Below are 20,961 nucleotides of genomic sequence, written 5' to 3' on the forward strand. Positions count from 1 at the left end.
TAATAGAACAATACCCACTGGAGTTGTGCTTAATGCAGCCTACCTTATGTGGATGCCACGAAAATTAAATGTATTAGAAGTCAGTTATATTTATATTGCTTTTATTAGTATATTTCATTTTCACTGTGTCATTTGTAACTTTTTTCTTATTTCTTCATATTTTAGACCTGTAATGGCCAGATATCAAGGTGAAGTTCAGAGTTTGAAACTGGATGATGATTCAGTTATAGAAGGAGTAAGTGACCAAGTACTTGTGGCCGTTGTGGTCAGTTTCGCTTTGGTTGCTACCCTGGTATATGCACTTTTCAGGTGAGACTAAAGGACAAAATTATATATTTACAAGGGCCATTGACTTTTTGCCTCCTAGTAACATGCAATACTTAATGTGAAAAGCAAGTGATAGATGTTAGTGATTGTAGATATTTACTAAGATATTTTATTAATATTTTCCACTGGTCTCTGAATGCTAACATATATTTTTCCTGTCATTAACTGTCTTATCAGATAATATATAAATTCATCATTCATATTTTAAGGCTGGGTGTGGTGGCTCATGCCTGTAATCCTAGCACTCTGGGAGGCTAAGGCGGGGGGGGGGGGGGGGGGGATCGCTTGAGGTCAGGATTTCAAGACCAGCCTCAGCAAGAGCGAGACCCTATCTCTACTGAAAAAATAGAAAGAAATTAACTGTGCAACTAAAAATAGAAAAAACAATTAGCCGGGCATGGTGGTGCATGCCTGTAGTCCCAGCTACTTGGGAGGCTGAGGCAGGAGGATTGTTTAAGCCCAGGAGTTTGAGGTTGCTGTGAGCTAGGCTAACGCCACGGCACTCACTCTAGCCCGGGCAACAAAGTGAGATGCTGTCTCAAAAAAAAAAAAAAGATTAGAATTAATTTTATTTTACTTATTAGTTATTTATTAATACTTTATTTTTTAGAGATGGGGTCTTGCTATGTTGCCTAGGTTGGACTCAAACTCCTAGGCTCAAACAGTCCTCCCACCTCAGCCTCCTAAGTTCCTGGAACTACAGCACATGCCACTGCACCCAGATCTCTCTCTTTTTTTTTTTTTTTTTAATTTCATCATATTAGCGGGGTACAAATAAATAGTCAGGTTATGTATATTGCCTTTGCCCTGCAGAGTCAGAGCTTCAAGTGTGTCCATCCCTAAGACACCACACCCATTAGGTGTGAATATACCTATCCCCCGCCACCTGCCTGACACCTGATGAATGTTACTACTATATGTGCACATAAGTGTTGATCAATTAATACCAATTTGATGGTGAGTACATGTGGTGCTTTTTTTTTTCCATTCTTATGATACTTCACTTAGTACAATGGGCTCCAGCTCCATCCAGGATAATACAAGAGGTGCTAGATCACCATTGTTTTTTGTGGCTGAGTAGAACTCCATGGCATGCATATACCACATTTTATTAATCTTCTCATGTATTGATGGGCACTTGGGTTGTTTCCACATCTTTGCAATTGTGAATTGTGCTGCTATAAACATTCTAGTGCAGATGTCTTTTTTTCCTTTGGGTAGATGCCCAGTAATGGGATTGCTGGATCAAATGGTAGTTCTAGTTTTAGCTCTTTGAGGTGTCTCCATATTACTTTCCATAGAGGTTGTACTAGCTTGGAGTCCCACCAGCAGTGTATGAGTGTTCCTGTCTCTCTACATCCATGCCAACATTTATTGTTTTAAGACTTTTTGATAAAAGCCATTCTCACTTGAATTAATTTTAATTAATCTTAATTAACTATTATAGAATCAGGAATAATATTTAAAAGTCTCAGATGTCTATATATCAATATGCAGAGACTAGGTAATAAAGTAGAAATTTATGAGTTAATACATGAAGATAAATAGAATTTTATATATATCATTGAAAACAGAAATGAAAAAATGCAAAATTTAAAAAAGGTTAATTCTAAAAATTGCAAATCAGTATGTTTTCCTGTAAAAATTGTAGAAAGGATTATTAAACAAAATGTGGACACTTGAAAAAATGATTATTCTTTTACCTCTGCATTGATGGTCTCTTTTCTTTTTTTTTTTTTTGAGACAGGATCTCACCCAGGCTGGTGTGCAGTGGCCTGACTATAGCTCACAGTAGCCTTGGGCTGAAGCGATCCTCCTGTCTTAGCCTCCTGAAGAGTTGGGACTATAGGCATGCGCCACCATGCCCAACTATTGTTTTTTTTTTTTGTAGAGATGGGGGGGGTCTCACTATATTGCTCACACTGGTCTCAAACTCCTAGCCTCATGCAATCCTCTGGTCTCAGCCTCCCAAAGTGTGAGATTACAGGCGTGAGTCACATATGCCCGGCTTGATAGTTTCTTATTATCATAACATTATCTTAATTTCAATAGGTTATTTTACAGAGTGATAATCCAGAGTGACACTGGTGACACACTTGTGGATATAATGGGAGGAATGATGACTAGGTGATAGCAGACTTAAGTGAGTTCATAACTGGTTGGCAGGTTGTTCTTAGGAGTCCTGACTAATGTTTTAATATAAACCAAAAAGGAGAACATTGTATATTGCTGTAGGCCTCTGTTGTTGGGACTGGTCTATTCAATTTTAATAGCAGCTTGGATGAAGAAGACATAAGAAGCATGTTTATTAAATTGTCAGTTGAGAGGAATAGCTAACGTGTTGGTGCAACAGAATCAAGATTCAGAAGTGTCAGCCTGAGCAAGAGTGAGACCCCGTCTCTACTAAAAATAGAAATAAATTATCTGGCCAACTAAAAATATATATACAAAAAATTAGCCGGGCATAGTGGTGCATGCCTGTAGTCCCAGCTACTCGGGAGGCTGAGGCAGTAGGATCGCTTAAGCCCAGGAGTTTGAGGTTGCTGTGAGCTAGGCTGACGCCATGGCACTCGCTCTAGCCCAGGCAACAGAGTGAGACTCTGTCTCAAAAAAAAAAAAAAAAGATTCAGAAGTGGTCAAGCCATGTATCTGTGGTCAACTGACCTTTGACACATGTGCCAAAACCACTCAGTGGGAAAAGATTTCAACAAATGGTGCTGGGACAACTGGATAGCCATATGCAAAAGAATGAAGTTTGAACCATAGCATACCGTATTAACTCAAAATGGGTCAAAGGTCTAAATATAAGAGCCAAAACTATCATACTTTTAGAAGAACACATAGGAGTAAGCTACCATGACCTTGATTGGATTTGGGAAAGGATCTTAGATGTGATACCAAAAGCATGAGCCACAAAAGAAAAAGTAGACAAGCTTAATTAAAATCAATAACTTTTTTTTTTTTTTTTTTTTTTTTTGAGACAAGAGTCTCGCTTTGTTGCCTGGGCTAGAGTGAGTGCCATGGCGTCAGCCTAGCTCACAGCAACCTCAAACTCCTGGGCTTAAGCGATCCTACTGCCTCAGCCTCCCGAGTAGCTGGGACTACGGGCATGCGCCACCATGCCCGGCTAGTTTTTTTCTATATATATTTTTTAGTTGGCCAGATAATTTCTTTCTATTTTTTTAGTAGAGAAGGGGTCTCGCTCTTGCTCAGGCTGGTCTCGAACTCCGGAGCTCAAGCAATCCACCCACCTCGGCCTCCCAGAGTGCTAGGATTATAGGCGTGAACCACCGCGCCCAGCCTAAAATCACTAACTTTTTATGCTTCAAAGAACATCATCATGAAAGTGAAAAGACAACCTGTGAATAGGAGAAAATATTTGCAAATCATGTATCTTATAAGGCATTTGTATGTACTACATATGAAAAACTCATGACTCAATAATGAAGTGACAGCCCAATTAATAAGTGGGCAAATGATGTGAATAAAAATTTCTCCAAAGAAGATACACAAATGGCCAGTAAGCACATGTAAAGATGTTTAACATCACTAATCATTAGGGAAATGCAAAATTGAAACCGCAGTGAGATACCACCGCACACCCATTAGAATGGCTACTGTCAGAAAACACCGAGTGACAAGTGTGGTGAGGAGGCGGAGAAACTGAAACCCTGCGCACTGTTGGTGGGAAGGTGAAATGGTGCTGCACCTGTGGGAACAACACAGCAGTTCCTTAAACTGTTAAAAGTAGAATAACCATATGATCCAGCAATTCTTTTTCTGGCTATGTACCCAAAGGAACTGAAAACAGAGACTTGAAGAGATATTAGTCTACCCATGTTTATAGCAGGATTATTCACATTAGCACTAAAAAGCGAAAGCAACCCAAGTGTCCATCCACAGATGAATGGATATACGCACAACAGAATAATATTCAGCCTTAAAAAAGAAGGAAATTATGTAGTTCTACCATTAAAAGAAACACTAACACCAATCATCAAACTTTTCCAAAAACTTGAAGAGGAGGGAACGATTCTTAGCTAATTCTCTGAGGCCAGGATAACCATGATACCAAAGCCAGATAGAGATGGTACAAGAAAAGAAAGTTATAAGCCAGTACCCCTGATAAACATAGATGTAAAAATTCTCAACATAAGGCTAGTCATTAAAAGGGTCATAAACTGTAACCAAGTGGTGTATATCCTGGGGTGCAAGTATGGTTAAACATATGTAAATCAATGAACATGATACACCACATTAACAAAAAGGAGAACAAAAATCATATGATCATCTCAATAATTGCAGAAAAAGTATTTGACAAAATTCAACATGCTTTCATGATAAAAACTCCCAACAAATTAGGTACAGAAGGAATGTGCGTCAGCATAGTAAAGGCCACACATGACGAGACCACAGCTAACATACTCAACAACGGAAAGCTGAGAGCTTTTCCTCTAAGACCGGGAACAAGGCAAGGATGCCTACTTTCCCCACTTCTATTTAACATAGTACTGGACATTCTTGTCACAATAATTAAGCAAGAAAAAGAAAAAAGGCATCCAGATTGGAAAGGAAGAAGTAAAATTGTTTCTATAGATGATTTGATCTTATATATAGAAAACTGTAAAGACTCTATCAAAAAACTTTTAGAACTAATATATGAACTCAGTAAAGGTGCAGGATACAAAGTCAATATGCAAAAATCAGTAGTGTTTCTATACACTAACAATGAACTATCTGAAAAGAAAGTCAAGAAAACAATCCCATTTACAAAAGTGTAAAAAAGCCCTTAGGAATAAAGTTAACTGAGGAGGAGAAAGGTCTGTTTACTGAAAGTTAAAAAACATTAATGAAAGAAATTGAAGAAGACATAAATAAATGGAAAGATACCCTGTGGTCATGGATTGGAAGAATTATTGTTGTTAAAAGGTCCATACTTACCCAAAGCGATCTATAGGCTCAATGCAGTCCTTGTCAAAGTCCCAGTGACATTTTTCACAGGAATAGGAAAACAATCCTAAAATGTATACAGGCTCACAGAAGCACCCAAATAGCCAAAGCAATCTTGATTAAAAAGAACAAAACTGGAGGCATCATACTACCTGACTTCAAAATATGCTACAAAGCTACATTAATCAAAACAGTGTGGTAATAGTATTAAAAATGGATGTTATAGACCAATGGAACAGAATAGAGAGCCCAGAAGTAAATCCATGCATTTGTGGTCAATTGTTCTTTGACAAAGGTGCCAAGACCACACAATGAGAAAAGAATAGTTTCGTGGAGGAAGGATATTGGGAAAATTGGACATCTACATGCAGAAGAAGGAAATTGGTTCCTTCTCACACCATTTACTAAGATCAACTCAAAATGGATTAAACACTAAAATGTAAGACTTGAAACTTCTAGAAGAAAACACAGGGAGTAAGTTTCTTAACATTAGTCTGGGCAGTGATTTATTTTTTAATATGACCCCAAAAGCATAGGTAACAAAATCAAAAATAGATAAATAAGATTGCATCAAACCAAAAAGCTTCTGCACAGCACAGGGAACAATGAACAGAGTGAATAGAAACCTACAGATTGGGAGAAAGACATTTGTAAGGCATACCTCTGGTAAGGGATTAATACCCAAAATACGTAAGAAATTCAAACTTGATTAAAAAATAGCATAAAAACAAATAACTCAATTAAAAAATGTGCAAAGGACCTGAGCAGACATTTCTCAAAAGAAGAAATGCAAATGGCCAATGATAGGTATATGAAAAAATGTTCAATGTCACTAATCACCAGGGAAGTGCAAATTAAAACCACAAAGATACTATGTCATTTCTGTTAGAATGGCTATTATCAAAAAGATGGGGAAAAAAGATGAAACATAAGTCAAAAGATCTGTGTTGGCAAGGATGTGGAGCAAAAGGAACCCTGGTACACTGTTGGTGGGAGTTTAAAATGGCACAGTCACTGTGGAAAATAGTGTGGAGGTTCCTCAGAAAGTTAAAAATAGAACTAGCTGTATGATCCAGCAATTGCACTTCTGGGTATATATCAAAAGGAAATTAAATCAGTATGTCAAAAAGATATCTGCACTCCCATGTCATTTCAACATTGTTTACAGTAGCTAAAATGTGGAATCAAGTGTCTATCAGTGGATAAACAGATAAAGAAAATGTGGCATGGATATTATATAGAATGGAATACCATTCAGTCTTAAACAGGAAGTTCTGCCATTTGCAACAACACGGACAAACCTGGAGGACATTGTACTAACTGAAATAAGCCAGGCACAGGAAGACGAATACTGTATAATCCCATTTATATGTGAAATCTAAAAAAGTTGAACTCATAGAAGCAGAGAGTGGAATGGTGGTTGCCAGGGGCTGGGAAGATGTTAGTCAAAGGGTACAAAGTTTCAGTTAGACAGGATGAATTTTAAAAAGAGAAAGAAAAACAGATCACAAAACCATACGTAAAGTAGCCTATGACAGCAAAAATTCTAAGATTAATTTTATTTTTAAATATTTTTTCTGTTTTCTGATTTCTCTACTATGAATATTTATTGATATTTGTATAATAAAAGCTTTTTTTTCCCACAGACTGGAATGATATGAAGCCCAAACTAAAAAGTTTCCATTTAGTAAGGCAATTGTATGTTGCAGATGCCAAAACCGTAATGGTGTGGGCTGCATTGATAAAAATAACCAGCTAAAGGCCACATCTGGATTATATTCAGTTTGGGACGAGCATTTTAAACTGGAAATCATTCAGGAGAGATTGTCAGAATGAGGAAAGCTACAGAGAAAAATCCTATGAAACGCTGGAGGGCTCTGGGGATGTGTGGCATAGGGCAGGGGACTGTCGGACATAAAAACGATCTTTAAATGTGATGAGGGCTTGTTTTGTTAAAGAAATAGATTTATTCTGTGTGGCTTCATGGGCAGAACCAGAGCCAGTTGGTAGAGATAAATGATGAGATTTGGGCGCAATCTAAGAAATACCGTTTCAAGTTTTGTAAGGTGCTCCGTTTCCTGGACGTGGTCTTGAGTCTGTCCTGTGACTGGGTGGGACTTCAGTTTCAGTTTCTGTGCAGCTCCGTAGACTCAGATGAAGTTGGCAGTCGCAACACTGTAACTCCAGCTGAGGGAGTCAGTCAGTCAGGGGTTGGAGGGGGGTAGCACGTATAGTTTAAAATTCAAACAAGTCTCTTTTTCGTAATGTCTTTGGTTTTAGTCATTATAATTCACTTTTTGCATTGTGGTAAAATGTACATAACATGAAATTTATCCTTTTAGCCATTTTTAAGTAGCATTAAGTATATTCACACTGTTGTGTAACCATCATCACCATTTACTTCCAGGACTTTCTCATCATCCCAAACAGAAATGCTATACCTTTTCAAATAAATAACTCCCTGTTCCACCTCCACCAGCCCCTGGGAACCTCAGTTCTCCTTTGTGTCCCAGTGAATTAGCCTATTTTTGGTACCTTGTAAAGCAGATTCCTACAATATTTATCCTTTGGTGTCTGGCTTATTTCACTTAACATAATGTTTTCAAAATTCATTTATACTGTAATATGTACTAGAATGTCCTTCCTTTTTATGAGTAAATAATATTGCATGTGCATACCACCTTTTGTTTATCTATTCATCTGTTGGTAGCCATTTGGGTTATTCCCATCGTTTGGCCATTGTGGGTAATAATGCTGTGAACACTGGTGTGCAAGTACCTGTTTGAGTCCCTGTTTTCCACTGGAATTTCAGGGCCGTATGGTAATCCTAGGTTTAACTTTTTGAGGAACCTGCAAACTGTCTTTCACAGCAGCTGCCCTGTTTCCACTCCTGCTAGCAAGGCACTGTGGCTCCAGTTTCTGTACATCCTTGCCAAAACTTGTTATTTTCTTTTTATTTTTTTTAAATAATTACCATCCTCAGAGGTGTGAAAGTAGTATCTCATTGTGGTTTTGATTTCTGTTTCCTTAACAAGTAATGATGTTGAACAATCATTTCGTGACTGTTGGCCATTTGTCTGTCTTTTATGGAGAAATGTCTATCCAAGTCCTCTGCTTATTTTTGATTTAGGTGGTTTTCTATTTTGTGTTTTAAGAGTTCTTTATATATTCTGGTATTATTATCAGATACAGGCATACCTCAGAGATATTGAGGGTTCAGTTCCAGACCACCTCAATAAAACAAATATAGCAATAGAGTGACTCACACAAATTTTGGGTTTCCCAGTACATATAAAAGTTATGTTAGCACTATATTATAATCTATTAAGTGTGCAGTAGCATTATGTCTAAAAAATGTGTATACCTTAATTGAAAAATACTTTATTGCTAAAAATGCTAACGATCATCTGAGCCTTCAGCCAGTCACAATCTTTTTGCCCGTGGAGAGTCTTGTCTTGATGTTGATGCTGTTGACTGATCAGGGTGGTGGTTGCTGAACAGTGGGGAAGCTGTGGCAGTTTCTTAAGAAAACAGTGAAGTTTGCTGCATCTATTCACTATTCCATTCATGAAAGATTTGTCTGTAGCATGTGATGCTATTTGATAGCATTTTATCCACAGTGGGACTTTCAGAATTGGAATCAATCCTTTCGAATTCTGCTACTGTTTTATCAACTAAGTTTATGTAACATTCTAAATCCTTTGTTATCATTTCAACATGTTCACAGCATCTTCACCAGGAGCAGATTCCACCTCCAGAAACCTCTTTGTTCATTCATAAGAAGCAACTCCTCATCCATTCAAGTTTGATCATGATATTGCAGCCATTCAGTCACATCTTCAGTCTCCACTTCTAATTCTAGAAGTTCTAGTTCTCTTGCTTCTACCACATCTGCAGTTACTTCCTCCACTAAAGTCATGAACCCCTCAAAGTCACCCATGGGGGATGGAATCAACTTTTTCCAAAGTGCTGTTTGGAAGGTTGGCATTTTGACCTCCTTTGATGAGTCATGAATATTCTTAATGGCATTTATAATGGTGAATCCTTTCCAGAAGGTTTTAAGCTGACTTTGCCTAGATCCTTCAGAGGAATCACTCTCTATGGTAGCTATAGCCTTACAAAATGTATTTCTTAAATAAGACTTGAAAGTCAAAATTACTCCTTGATCCATGGGCTATGGAATGGATGTTTTGTTAGCAGGCATGAAAAGATTAATCTCCTTATACATTTCTATCAGAACTCTTGGATGATCAGATGCATTGTCAGTGAAAGAAATCTTTTTTTGAGCAGTAGGTCTAGACAGTATGCTGTCATCCAGGCTCTGTTGTTCCATGAACAGAACATGAATAGTGTACATTTTACCCAATAGGTAATTTTCCATCCCTCGTCTCCCTTCCAACCTCCTACTTTCAGAATCCCCAATGCCCATTATACCATTCTTTGTGACACATAGCCATAGCCTAGCTCCCCCTTGTAAGTGATAAGATGTGGTATTTGGTTTTCTGGCCCTGAATTGCTTCACTTAGGATAAAGGCCTCCAGTTCCATCCAAGTTGCTCCAAAAGACATTATTTCATTCTTTTTTGTGGCTGAGTAGTATTCCATAATATATATATCACATTTTATTTATCTACTCATCAGTTGATTTGCACTTAGGTTGATTCCATAACTTTGCAATTGTGAATTGTGCTGCAATAAACATACAAGTGCTAGTGTCTTTTTGATATAATGATTTCTTTTCCTTTGGGTAGATACTCAGTAGTGGGATTGCAGGATTAAATGGTAGATCTACTTTTAGTGTTTTGAGAAATTTCCACACTGATTTCCCTAGTAATTTTAACTATTTTTCTTTTTTTGAGACAGAGTCTCACTCTGTTGCCCAGGCTAGAGTGCCGTGGTGTCAGCCTAGCTCACAGCAACCTCAAACTCCTGGGCTCAAGCGATCCTTCTGCCTCGGCCGCATGAGTAGCTAGGACAACAGGCATATGCCACCATGCCTGGCTAATTTTTTCTATATATTTTTAGTTGTCCAGTTAATTTTTTTCTATTTTTTGGTAGAGACAGGGTCTCGCTCTTGCTCAGGCTGGTCTTGAACTCCTGACCTCGAGCGATCCTCCCACCTCAGCCTCCCTCCCAGAGTGCTAGGATTACCGGCATGAACCACTGCACCCAGCTGTAATTTTAGCTCTTAAGTTTAATTCTTTGATGCATTTTCATTTAATTTTCATATATGGTGTGAGCGAAGGGTCCATTTTGTATGTGGATATTCAGTCTTCCTGGCACCATTTACTGAAAGACTGTACTTTCCCCATAGAATAGTCTTGTTACTCTTGTCAAAAATCAATTGACCATTGTCTCAGTCAGTTTGGGTTGTTAAATAACCATAGACTGGATGACTTAAACAACAAACATTGCTTTCTCACAGTTCTGGAGGCTGGGAAGTCCAAGATCAAGGTGTTGTCAGGTGGTGTCTGGCAAGAATCCACTTCCTGGTTTGCTGATGGCGTTTTTCCTGTAGTAGCTTCACGTGGCGGAGTAGAGACAGGAAGCAAGCTCTCTCCCATGTCTTCTTATAAGGGCACTAATCCCATCATTCAGGCATCGCCTTCATGACCTAATTACCTCCCAAGGGTCCCATCTCCAAATACTGTCACATTGGGGATTAGGGTTTCAACGTATAAATTTTGGCAAGGGGTAGGGGACATAAACATTCGGTCTATGGCAGCCATATATGTGAGCGTTTATTTCTGAGCTCTGTGTTCTATTCCATTGATTTATATGTCCTTGTGACACTACTACCCTGTTTTGATTACTGTAGCTTTGTAGTAAGTTTTTGAATCAGGAAATGTGTGTCCTTTTATTTTCTTCTTTTTCAAGATTGTTTTGGCTAATTTGGGCTTCCTTTTAAGATTCCATATGAATTTTAGGATGAATTTTTCTATTTCTATAAAGAATGCCATTTCTTTGATAGGGATTGCACTGAATCTGTAGATAGATCGCTATGGGTAGTATTTTTATCTTAACAGTGTTAAGCCTTCCAACCTGTGAACACAGGATGTCTTTCCATTTCCACAGTGTTTTGTAGCTATAATTAATTTTTAAAAAATATTTTTATTTGTTTTTCCTTCTTAAGCTATTTATTCATTCATTCATTTAAGACAAGGTCTGACTCTGTTGCCCGGGCTAGAGTGCAGTGGCATCATCATAGCTCACTGCAACCTCCAACTCCTGGGCTCAAGCGATCCTCCTGCCCCAGCCTCCTGAGTAGCTGAGACTATAGGTGTGCACCACCATGCCTGGCTATTTTTTTCTCTTTTTGATAGAGACGGGGTCTCACTCTTGCTCAGGCTGGTCCCGAACTCCTGACCTCAAATGATCCTCCCATCTCGGCCTTCCAGAGTGCTAGGATTGCAGGTGTGAGCCACCATGCCTGGCCTCTATTATCAGATTTTAAAATGCCTACATCTTTTATAGAAAGAAGCCAAGGAACCTTCCAGTCACATGGTTCGTTATCGGTACTGTGAAATGTCATCCTTATTTTTTTCCAATAAAAAGAAAATGGTTTTCTATTATCAAAGGACAGAGAGATGCCATTTAGCTAGTTATTCACTGGTATTTAAATGAGAGGGTTCCTGTGCCACGGTTGCTTCTTGACAGATTGCTTTCATGTGGAGATAGCTTTATTTCATAGATCATCTATTTAGTCATAGGAATGTAACTTATTCTAAAATAAAGAATCCATCAAAATTTAAGGGTTTTAAACAGAGTTCAAGTAGTTTCATTACATTTATGTTGAGCTTCTATTTAGATATTTGACTTCAAATTGCTTTTATGTCTTCTCTGAACTAATGGTTATATTTTGTCAGTTTTCTTTTCTAAAATTTGCATTTTTTACTAAAAATTGAATTATCATAGGATGGATTTACTTTTCTCTATCCCATTAGGACATTAGAGTTGAATATTGGCTTACCCAGAAGTTAAAGACTCTTCTATAGAGTAACCCTGAGACTGTGTAGACTTAAAATATTGTTGTTCAAGATATTTAAATTTAGAAAAAACATCTATGGCCAAATGAAATTAAGCTGTGATTCAAATATAAATCTGGACCCCCACGCTGCCAACCCGACCATCTACTTTTCAATACTCTCGTGTTGTATCCCATCTGATTATATCAGCCACTAACTTCTTGCCTTTCATTCTCCATTTTAATTGTTAATGTCATTAGTTTCTGTTCTGCTCTTGTCCCCTCATACCTGAAAAGTTAGGAGAAAGACCTAATTAAATGTGGAAAAGTGTTCAAATGTAAAATAATATGTAGAACTATATAATTGCTTATTTTTAAGGAATTCCACACACAAAAAATGTGTTAATTGCTCTTTGTATTATTTGTAAGCAATGACAATAAATTCCCAGGTACGAGGCCTCTGGATTCTATCATTCGCCATTTTAACCTGGAATCAGCTAATGATCCATGATCTCGGAAGAACTTGCCACAGAATAGCCTGGAATGTACAGTCCTTTGAAGGGCAGTTATATGCCATCACTTACATTTATTAAGTTAACAGTAGTTCTAAAGTTAAAAATTAGACCCATAAAGAAAATGGATTCATCTGACAATATTTTTTATTCAAAGTTTATTATATTCTATTCAACAGAAATGTACATCAAAATATTCACCCAGAAAACCAAGAGCTAGTAAGGGTGCTTCGAGAACAACTTCAAACTGAACAGGTACTGTTACATGAACATGCATTTATGTAAGGAGTAGATGTTATAAATCCCTTCACATATGAAATTATGAGGAAACATTAATAAATTACTTTTTGGAAATAGGCTTCTTTCCTGCTTTAAATTACCTTATATTATTCTATAGATTGTATATTTTTAGGTTAGGCAGATTGCCAAGTATTAATCTAGATGTTTTCATATTTTGATTATTATTAATTTGCCTTAAAAGACAGCAGTTTTCCTCTAGTTTCTTAGTGCAGCAGTAATCACTGTCTAATTGGCCTTAATGAGATGTAGTGTTGAAACAATTATTTCTAGCATACACTCCCTGAGACCTACAGAGAAATGACTAGAAGGAGTGGCTCTTCTGGGCTGGGTCTTTTTCCCCCTTTTCCTTCAATGGTCAAAGTTAACAAAACTAGTTAGGCAAAGAAGAAAGCTTCTCCTCTGTCTCTTAGCTTTTTACCAGTTTGAATCTCTAAGAATCAGAAATGTAGTATACTTTATGGAGGCTGGAATAAGTAGGATTTGTACATGTTCATGCCCAGATAGTTAACATCAAAACACAAAAATTAAAAATTGCTTTCCTTGTCTTCAAAAGTGTTGCAAAAATTTTTTTCTAGTTAAAAAAATTGCTTTCCTACCTGATAGAACTTTAGTTCCAATAAGAGTTTTAAAATGTATCCATCCACCAAATATTTTTTGAAATTCTGCCATATGCCAGACATTTTCTAGGCATTGGGAGTTCAATTGTGAACTATACAGATAAAAATTCCTGCCCTCATGGAATTTAAATTCATTGATGTAAGAATAATTTAAGCATATTAGTAGTACTCAGTTCCAGAATTATTTTTATCAATAATTCATGTTAGGATAGTATTTTATAATTTACAATGTGCTTTCACAACTATCTTATTTAATCTTCAAACATGATAAGTAAGGCAACTATTATTATTCCTGTTAGTATATTAGATCATTAAGATTTGCTTAAATTCTCACACTAGCAATTATATGACTAGATTCAGCTATGTAGGAGTCCCAGATTGAGGGGAATCTTCTGGATTTCTTTGCAGCACTGTCCCATTCATCTCCCTCACACCTTCCTCAGGCGTGGCATGGAGCTCTTAGAGTTAGAACAAGGCTGGTGACCTAGCAAGTCTGTGCCATTCAACGTGGCAGCCAGTAGCCATATGTGGCTATTTACATCAGTTAAAATTAAATACAATTTGAAATTCAGTACTTTAGTCACACTGGCCACATTTCAAGTACACAGTGGCCACATGTGGCTTGTGGCTACTGTATTGGACAGTGCCGATAAAGACTTCCATTATTGCAGAAAGTTCCATTGGCCATCATGGGCATCACTGTTTATGGGATTTTTGTCAATTTCTAAAACAAAAAAATGAGAAAAGATAGGGCAACATTAGGTGCTATACATTTTTTGTATGATTAAAAGTGACATAAATGAATATAATGACCTTGAATTATAGAATATTGTGATAATTTAGGACTGTTTTAGGAAATATGAAATTTTAATTATGCTTTTTTGGGTGGCAAAAATCTGATTCAATTAAGAACATTTCATATTTAGCGAATTTGATGCTTTTTCCTATAATTAGGTGTCTTTCATGCTAGCTGCTTTATAAGATGTGTGCTGGGTGCTATCAGAACAGTTTCTGATAAATAAGTATTTAAAAAGATGTACATTATGTACTAGTGCTAGACACTTCTCTAGGTTTTGAGGTAATACGAGTCCTACAGATAAATTCTTTGCCCTCACGGGACTTACATTCTAGCAGGGTCTTTGATATCTGGATGCTTCTCATACTGGTAATTCTACTTAACATTCCTATTCAATCACAACACTGATGTAACTGAGAAACATGTTAATATTTACTTATATGACCGTGTGGAGGATTAAGTTCAAATTACCAGTGGTCTTAAATTTTTCTGTTCCCAAAATGAGCAAACATTCTTCTCTGAAAGTTTAATTCTGATCTCCTGTAAGGTACAGCATACATGCAGCACTTGGCAAGAGGACAAGTGTTAAAATCAGAAAAGGTGTTATAAATGAAAATAAGCTACATAGAAAATAGTTTGACATCTTATTCTTAGTGTATGCATTAGTTCAGTCTTGCGTTACTCAGAATAACTTACTCATTCCAAGAGAGTAAAAGTGGAACTCCTGAGTCAATCTGGGCTTTTATCTTTAAATGGTTTTCAGGAAGGAAGGTAGAAGTCATGCAGCTTAAGTAAAACAACAGTACAGCCTTCTAACTTTATCAAAATTATAAGACCTGTGACATTACCCATCTAAAATTTGGTGAGGATTACACACTATTGACTGTATTCTTAAATGTATTATTTAACGTAAGATATTGCTGAGAACTTGTGTCACGTGTAACTATGTGCCTGTGTCTTCTCCCCAGGATGCCCCCGCTGCTGCTCGACAGCAGTTCTACACTGACATGTACTGTCCGATCTGTTTACATCAAGCCTCCTTCCCTGTCGAAACAAACTGTGGACACCTGTTTTGTGGTAAGCAAACAATGCTAGACGTGGTAAAAGTGACTGTTCAGATCAACACCTATCCGTGTGCACAGTCTGCATTCCTGATTTTCTCTTGTCACATTTTGTATTTTGTGAGTAAGGTAGATTGCTTCTGATATCCTGCTCTACTTGTCAACAAAGTGTAGTTAGCATCTAAATAATATACTTATTTATTTTATATTTGTTATTTAGCATGTGGGTTCAAAGGTTAAAAAAACTAATCAGTTTCTCAGTAAATAGACATATGTTTCTTTGAATAGTAGTTCGAGTATGTCAGTAGCATAGGGGATTCACTAAATCCCTCCTTGTTCACTCTTTTGGTTCACATCTATTTATTCATCCTTTCCAGGGCAGGAAGGTTCTTCTCGTACTTTGCCCAAGACCAGCCCTTAGCTCTTCCACCTCTTTGTTCTCTGAGTTAGTATAAAAGGTCTCAGTCTCTGTCTCTTTCTTTGTGACCTCAAGAGGGTTGGAAAGGAGAATGAGAAACACAGAGCATGTAGTAGAATAAGAAGGGAATATTGATTTCATACTTACTCAGTTAGAGGTGCTTTCCACCACTCATCGTTTTTCCTGACCCTCCAGAAAGATTTCATAGAGAATAATGAGCTATCATATCGTTATTGCTTATTATGGCCATATAAGATCAGAGGGGGGGAGTGTCAGTTATTACATGCCTACTATGTGCTGGACACTTAACATACTTCATCTCATCTAACCCTATAAATGAGGAAGCTGAGGCTCAGAGACATTAAGAAATTTTACAGAGGGTAACCCAGCTGCTAAGTGACAGAGCCAGGTTTTTAAACCTAGGTCTGTCTTCAAGCCCGGTGTTCAGTTCTGCTCCATAATTGGTGGTGAGCACCCTGAGAGCTACTCAGTACTTACACTGTCCAATCGCTACACCTGTTGGGGTGTTTTTTGAGAGGGGGTCTCGCCATGTTGCCCACTGGAGTACAGTAGCTGTCCACAGGCAATCATGGCGTACTGTCAGCCTTGATCTCCTGGCCTCAAGTGATCCTCCCACCTCAGCCTCCCAAGTAGCTGAGACTACATACAGGTGCAGCCACTGTGCCCAGCTTAGACCTATTTTTTTTAAATTAGGTTTCTTTTTGTTTGAACAGCTGTGTTCAAGATAGGGTTTTTATTGCTTTCAAACTATACCAAATTTTCGTATAAAGACTAACTTAAAATGTAGCATACAATGATCCTATAAATTGCTTTCTCCCTTTTGCCCAACTCCATCATATAGAGTTAATAGACACAGTGTTATTATTTCTGAGACTCATGCTGTGCAATGCAGAGTTTGCTGTGCCTTGTGCTCATTTAGTAATCCAGTCCCACTCTTGCTTCATCCATTAAATTCAATCTCTTCCCTAAGGTTTTTGACTGAGTAGCTAACAAATTATAAAATACTTATTTCAGTTTTGTCTTTTAATTTTCTGTTGGAAATGCTAATCTGCAGCAAAATAATGAAGGATCAGGTGGGGGACATTAAATGGCCATAAGAGAAGGCAGATACCTCTCTCCTCTCAAACCTAATCAATCTGACACTCAGTTCTGAGTCTGAATGTGGCCTCAGTCATCCTCTAACACAGTACCCCAGGCAGGTGTTTGGAATCAGTGAGGTTTGTTGGCCAAGATGAACCTATCTGCCACCCCAGGCTCAGGTAATTCCCTTAGTGGGTAATCCTTTCAGTTGAAAGATGCCTGTGTTGTGTTCCTGGTTTTACCTCTGGGTCTGAGGTAATAGGGTAGGTTGCTTCTGATACCCTGCTCTACTTGTTAGCCACTTTACTAGTGTCTGCAGGTTCAAAGGTTAAGAAAACCTAAATATTCAACTTCTCAATAAACAGAGATGTGTTTCTTTATATGGTAGTTCAGGTATATCAAGTATATACCACGTATATCAAAAGCACTTTAGCTTAGTTCCTATATATAGGACCATAGCTCTGTTCCCTTAGAGTTCAGAATAATAGCAACGACAGATAACACCTTATTTGCAATTGTAACCCACATTATTTTACTTAATTGCCTAGCAGTCTTGTGAGGTCTTATTCCCATTTTACAGATAAACAGATTCAGAGAGATTGTGACGAGATTAAAGTTACTGAGTCATCTCTCCACCAGCCCATGTAGGTGGCTGTCTCTTTATGAGAGGGCAAGTTGAGGAACAGGAAAACATCAAGTGTGGGATAACGGATGTGCATGAACTGAAGTGTCTGGACTTGCTGGGCCATGGCTTTTCAGTGCAGGCAAGTGGCCGTTACATAATTTGCAAAACAAGGACACCTAGACCCCAATTTGTGGAAAAGACAATGTGAGATTAAATGAGTTTAATATATGTCAAAATATGTTGAGTTCTTGGGTGAAAAAGCAGTAGATAAACCTAAGACATCATTTACTGAGACTACCATTGCTCAGATGGTAGTAATAATACTAACAGATTGATAAGTTTTGTTTTCATATAGTTCCTATGTGAAATTAGATTACTCAAAGTACTTAATAAACATGATCTAATTAAAACAGCACTCTGAGAATTAAGATGACAGATATTGTTTAGCTTTAAATTCATCTTTAAATTGGTGAATAAGTTTTTCCCAACAGTCACTGGTGGACAACTGCCTGTTGACCACCGTCCTCACACAACACTTAATTCTGCTGTAGCATCTGCTCTTGCTGTCCGTGCAGCATCCTCCCTCCTGCTTTTCTGCCCATCTCAATCTTACCTGTCCGGCAAAGTTCACTTCAAATCCTTTCTTCTAGGTTACTCTCTAATGGATCCTTCTCTGCACTCCTTTTATACTAAAAGTTAATATTACACAGTTCAAGATTAACTATTAATAACTGATTTAAGTCTTTCAACTTGGTCTCTTTAGTTGGATTGCCCTTGCTTGTTCTGAATGATGAACGCTTACTTGCTCTGGAGGAGGAAGGATGGGAACAGAGGAGGGCTAGGTTGGGTTGGTCAGGCAAGAGTAAGGACACAGAAAGCATCAAGCGGGAGGGAGACTTAACACTTAATTCAGACTCACAGTGGAACCTGGATGGCTGAAGACACAGGTATCCTGCAGAGAAGAAAATGAATTGGCCCCTTAAACACCAGACAGTATTCAGAAACATTCCTCCATTTGTTATTGGCCTGACGTTCAGTGCTTGTACACTTAGCTCACCTGCCATTTTTTGAGGTGACATAAACCATTTCTTTAGGCCATGTTGTCCATCCTTAGTGTTCTGCTGCTCATGAATACCTTCAAGCAGAAAAATCAAATCCATCTGGTATAAGAGTTGATTCAATTATTGAACTGGATTATAAACTTTATTAGGATACAGAGCATAAAATCTTGGTATCCTTTGATTCCTTGCTCATACTACTTAATTACTATTAGTTAATACTTCAGGAATTGGTTTTATAAACTCTTACAAAGTTGTGTTTTTGTAACATACATATCAAATTCGGAACAGAAAATTTATCCTCTGATTTGTTGGCTGTTATATCTACAATGATGTTTAATTATTGTTTTATTTATATTACATGGGAAGTGCAGTATTTTCTGTGAAGCCTCATAGCAGCAAGACAGTTAACACATACTTGCTTTTGATTGTGTAAAATGTCTGTAGCTTAACTAGTAGTTTAAATAAAAATATTTTTTAATGGCTGGGAATTGTTTCTAGATATGAGTATGCCTGAAAAGTTGGTTGGATGAAGTAAAAATATTTTTAAATAAAGTGATACTGTTAAAATATTTCAAATATTTGAAACTTTCTGAGGATATATGGACTTTAAAACATCAGTATTAATGGTTTTTTTCATTAGGTGCCTGCATTATTGCTTACTGGCGATACGGTTCATGGCTTGGGGCAATCAGTTGTCCAATCTGTAGACAAACGGTAATGTTTTATATCCAGAAAGCATCATTTATGCTAGTTCATTTTGTAAATTTTCATAGTTTTTGTATCTAAAATTTGAATAACTTTCATCTTTTTAGCAGAACTTCATTTGTCCAAAGTTTCTGTGTGTTCCTTGATTATTTTTTAAAAACTGTCATTAAGATGTCACCAAAAAAAGGATATTCTATTTGAAAATCTGACAGTCACAGTGAAAAACAACTGATAAGTGAATCTTTCCCAAAATCCTAGTAAGTCTTTGTTGCAATACCAGCAGGGGACTAACTGAACCAGATAATCGGGCTCAAGCATATACCCCCTCCTTATGCTTCCTTTGAAAAAAAATTGTGTTTCCTTTTTTATTTATATTTAATCTGCCTTTTTTCAGTGAGAGTCCAGATAGCTTTAAATAATGCATAATAATTTTTTTAATGTTTCATTTAGAGACAGCCACATTGCAGTATCGAGAACAGATCAGACCGTTATGGTTAGCGTAGAAGCCACCTCAGGAGGAAGGCAGTAAATTTTTATATGTGTGAATTTGAAGACTATTATAAAACATCAGCACACATGAGATGTGCCTAATTTTCTCAATTTCTTTGACAAACTGGAGAAACAAAATACTGAACAATTCTGAGAAACCAGAGATCTTAGTTTTTTAATATGGCAGAGTAGGACAGTCTATCAGTTGCACAGTTTCACAATTTCTTTTATACTTATTTTTCATTTAAAATAAAAATACAGTAGTTCCCCCTTAACTGTGGGGGATGTGTTCATACACACATGTGCACACGCTTCACCTTTTTTCTGGCTCTCCGCTTCCCCCATTGCTGCCTCCTTGTTTTGCTGCAGAGGCAGGTCCAGGTCCTTTTCTTCTTGCTTCTACATAACTAAATCCTGACACTTTCACATGTGACTTTTTAGCACGTGATCAGGAGGAAAACTGATGTTTTTCTGTTGCCTCTCTGCCTGATTTGATGTGTGACACAAGGCAGTCAACACTGAAGCTTACTTGCCAATACCACCTCTTACCACCTTTTGCCATCAGCCAGCAACACTGAGACCCTGAGGCAGTAGGTCTTGCATTGAAGAATTAGTCCTACCCTCTTCTTGGCTCTACCCATGGCTTTTCATAGAGCATATGTACGTGAGCTGGTGGTATCCTTCGTGCCACTGATAAACTGACTAGAGGCTAGTAAGTCTGTCTTAACAGCTCTTGGCCCCCCAGCTGTAGAGTAATTCATCCTGGATACAGGACAGATGGCAGACACCTGTTCTACCTCCGTCTCACTGGGCTCCTTTGGGAAACGGTGATGGAAACAGGGGCGCACAGGCTGCTGCCTCCGGCCTGAACACACTCCCCACTTCTCCCCCGGGTGCATCCACACTAGCCCAAAACAGTCCTACCCACACTTCAAGGCTTAGCTCAAGTTTCGACTTTCTGGCCACCCCAGGCAGAAGGGGTCCTTACCCTCACAGCATCATGATAACACCTACCACAGGGCCAGGTAACAGGCTG

The 20,961-nt window shown here is 37.8% G+C and overlaps 1 protein-coding gene across 9 annotated transcripts in view; it reads left to right on the forward strand.

Moving 5' to 3' along the window:
- Positions 1–20,961, forward strand: part of RNF170 (ring finger protein 170) — a 35,094-nt gene that overhangs the window by 6,700 nt on the left and 7,433 nt on the right. For 6 of the 9 annotated variants that reach the window (XM_045535691.1, XM_045535684.1, XM_045535685.1 and 3 more), the window contains 4 exons: positions 166–309; positions 12,932–13,007; positions 15,434–15,542; positions 19,372–19,445. In XM_045535691.1, the coding sequence (XP_045391647.1) occupies positions 173–309; positions 12,932–13,007; positions 15,434–15,542; positions 19,372–19,445 (396 nt within the window). In that variant the 5' untranslated portion in view covers positions 166–172. Of the gene's footprint in view, positions 1–165; positions 310–12,931; positions 13,008–15,433; positions 15,543–19,371; positions 19,446–20,961 lie in introns of those variants that run through there. The other 3 variants (XM_045535692.1, XM_045535690.1, XM_045535689.1) reach the window with 2 other exon arrangements.

This window comes from Lemur catta, chromosome 22 (genome assembly GCF_020740605.2).
Source record: "Lemur catta isolate mLemCat1 chromosome 22, mLemCat1.pri, whole genome shotgun sequence".
Lineage (NCBI taxonomy): Eukaryota > Metazoa > Chordata > Mammalia > Primates > Lemuridae > Lemur > Lemur catta.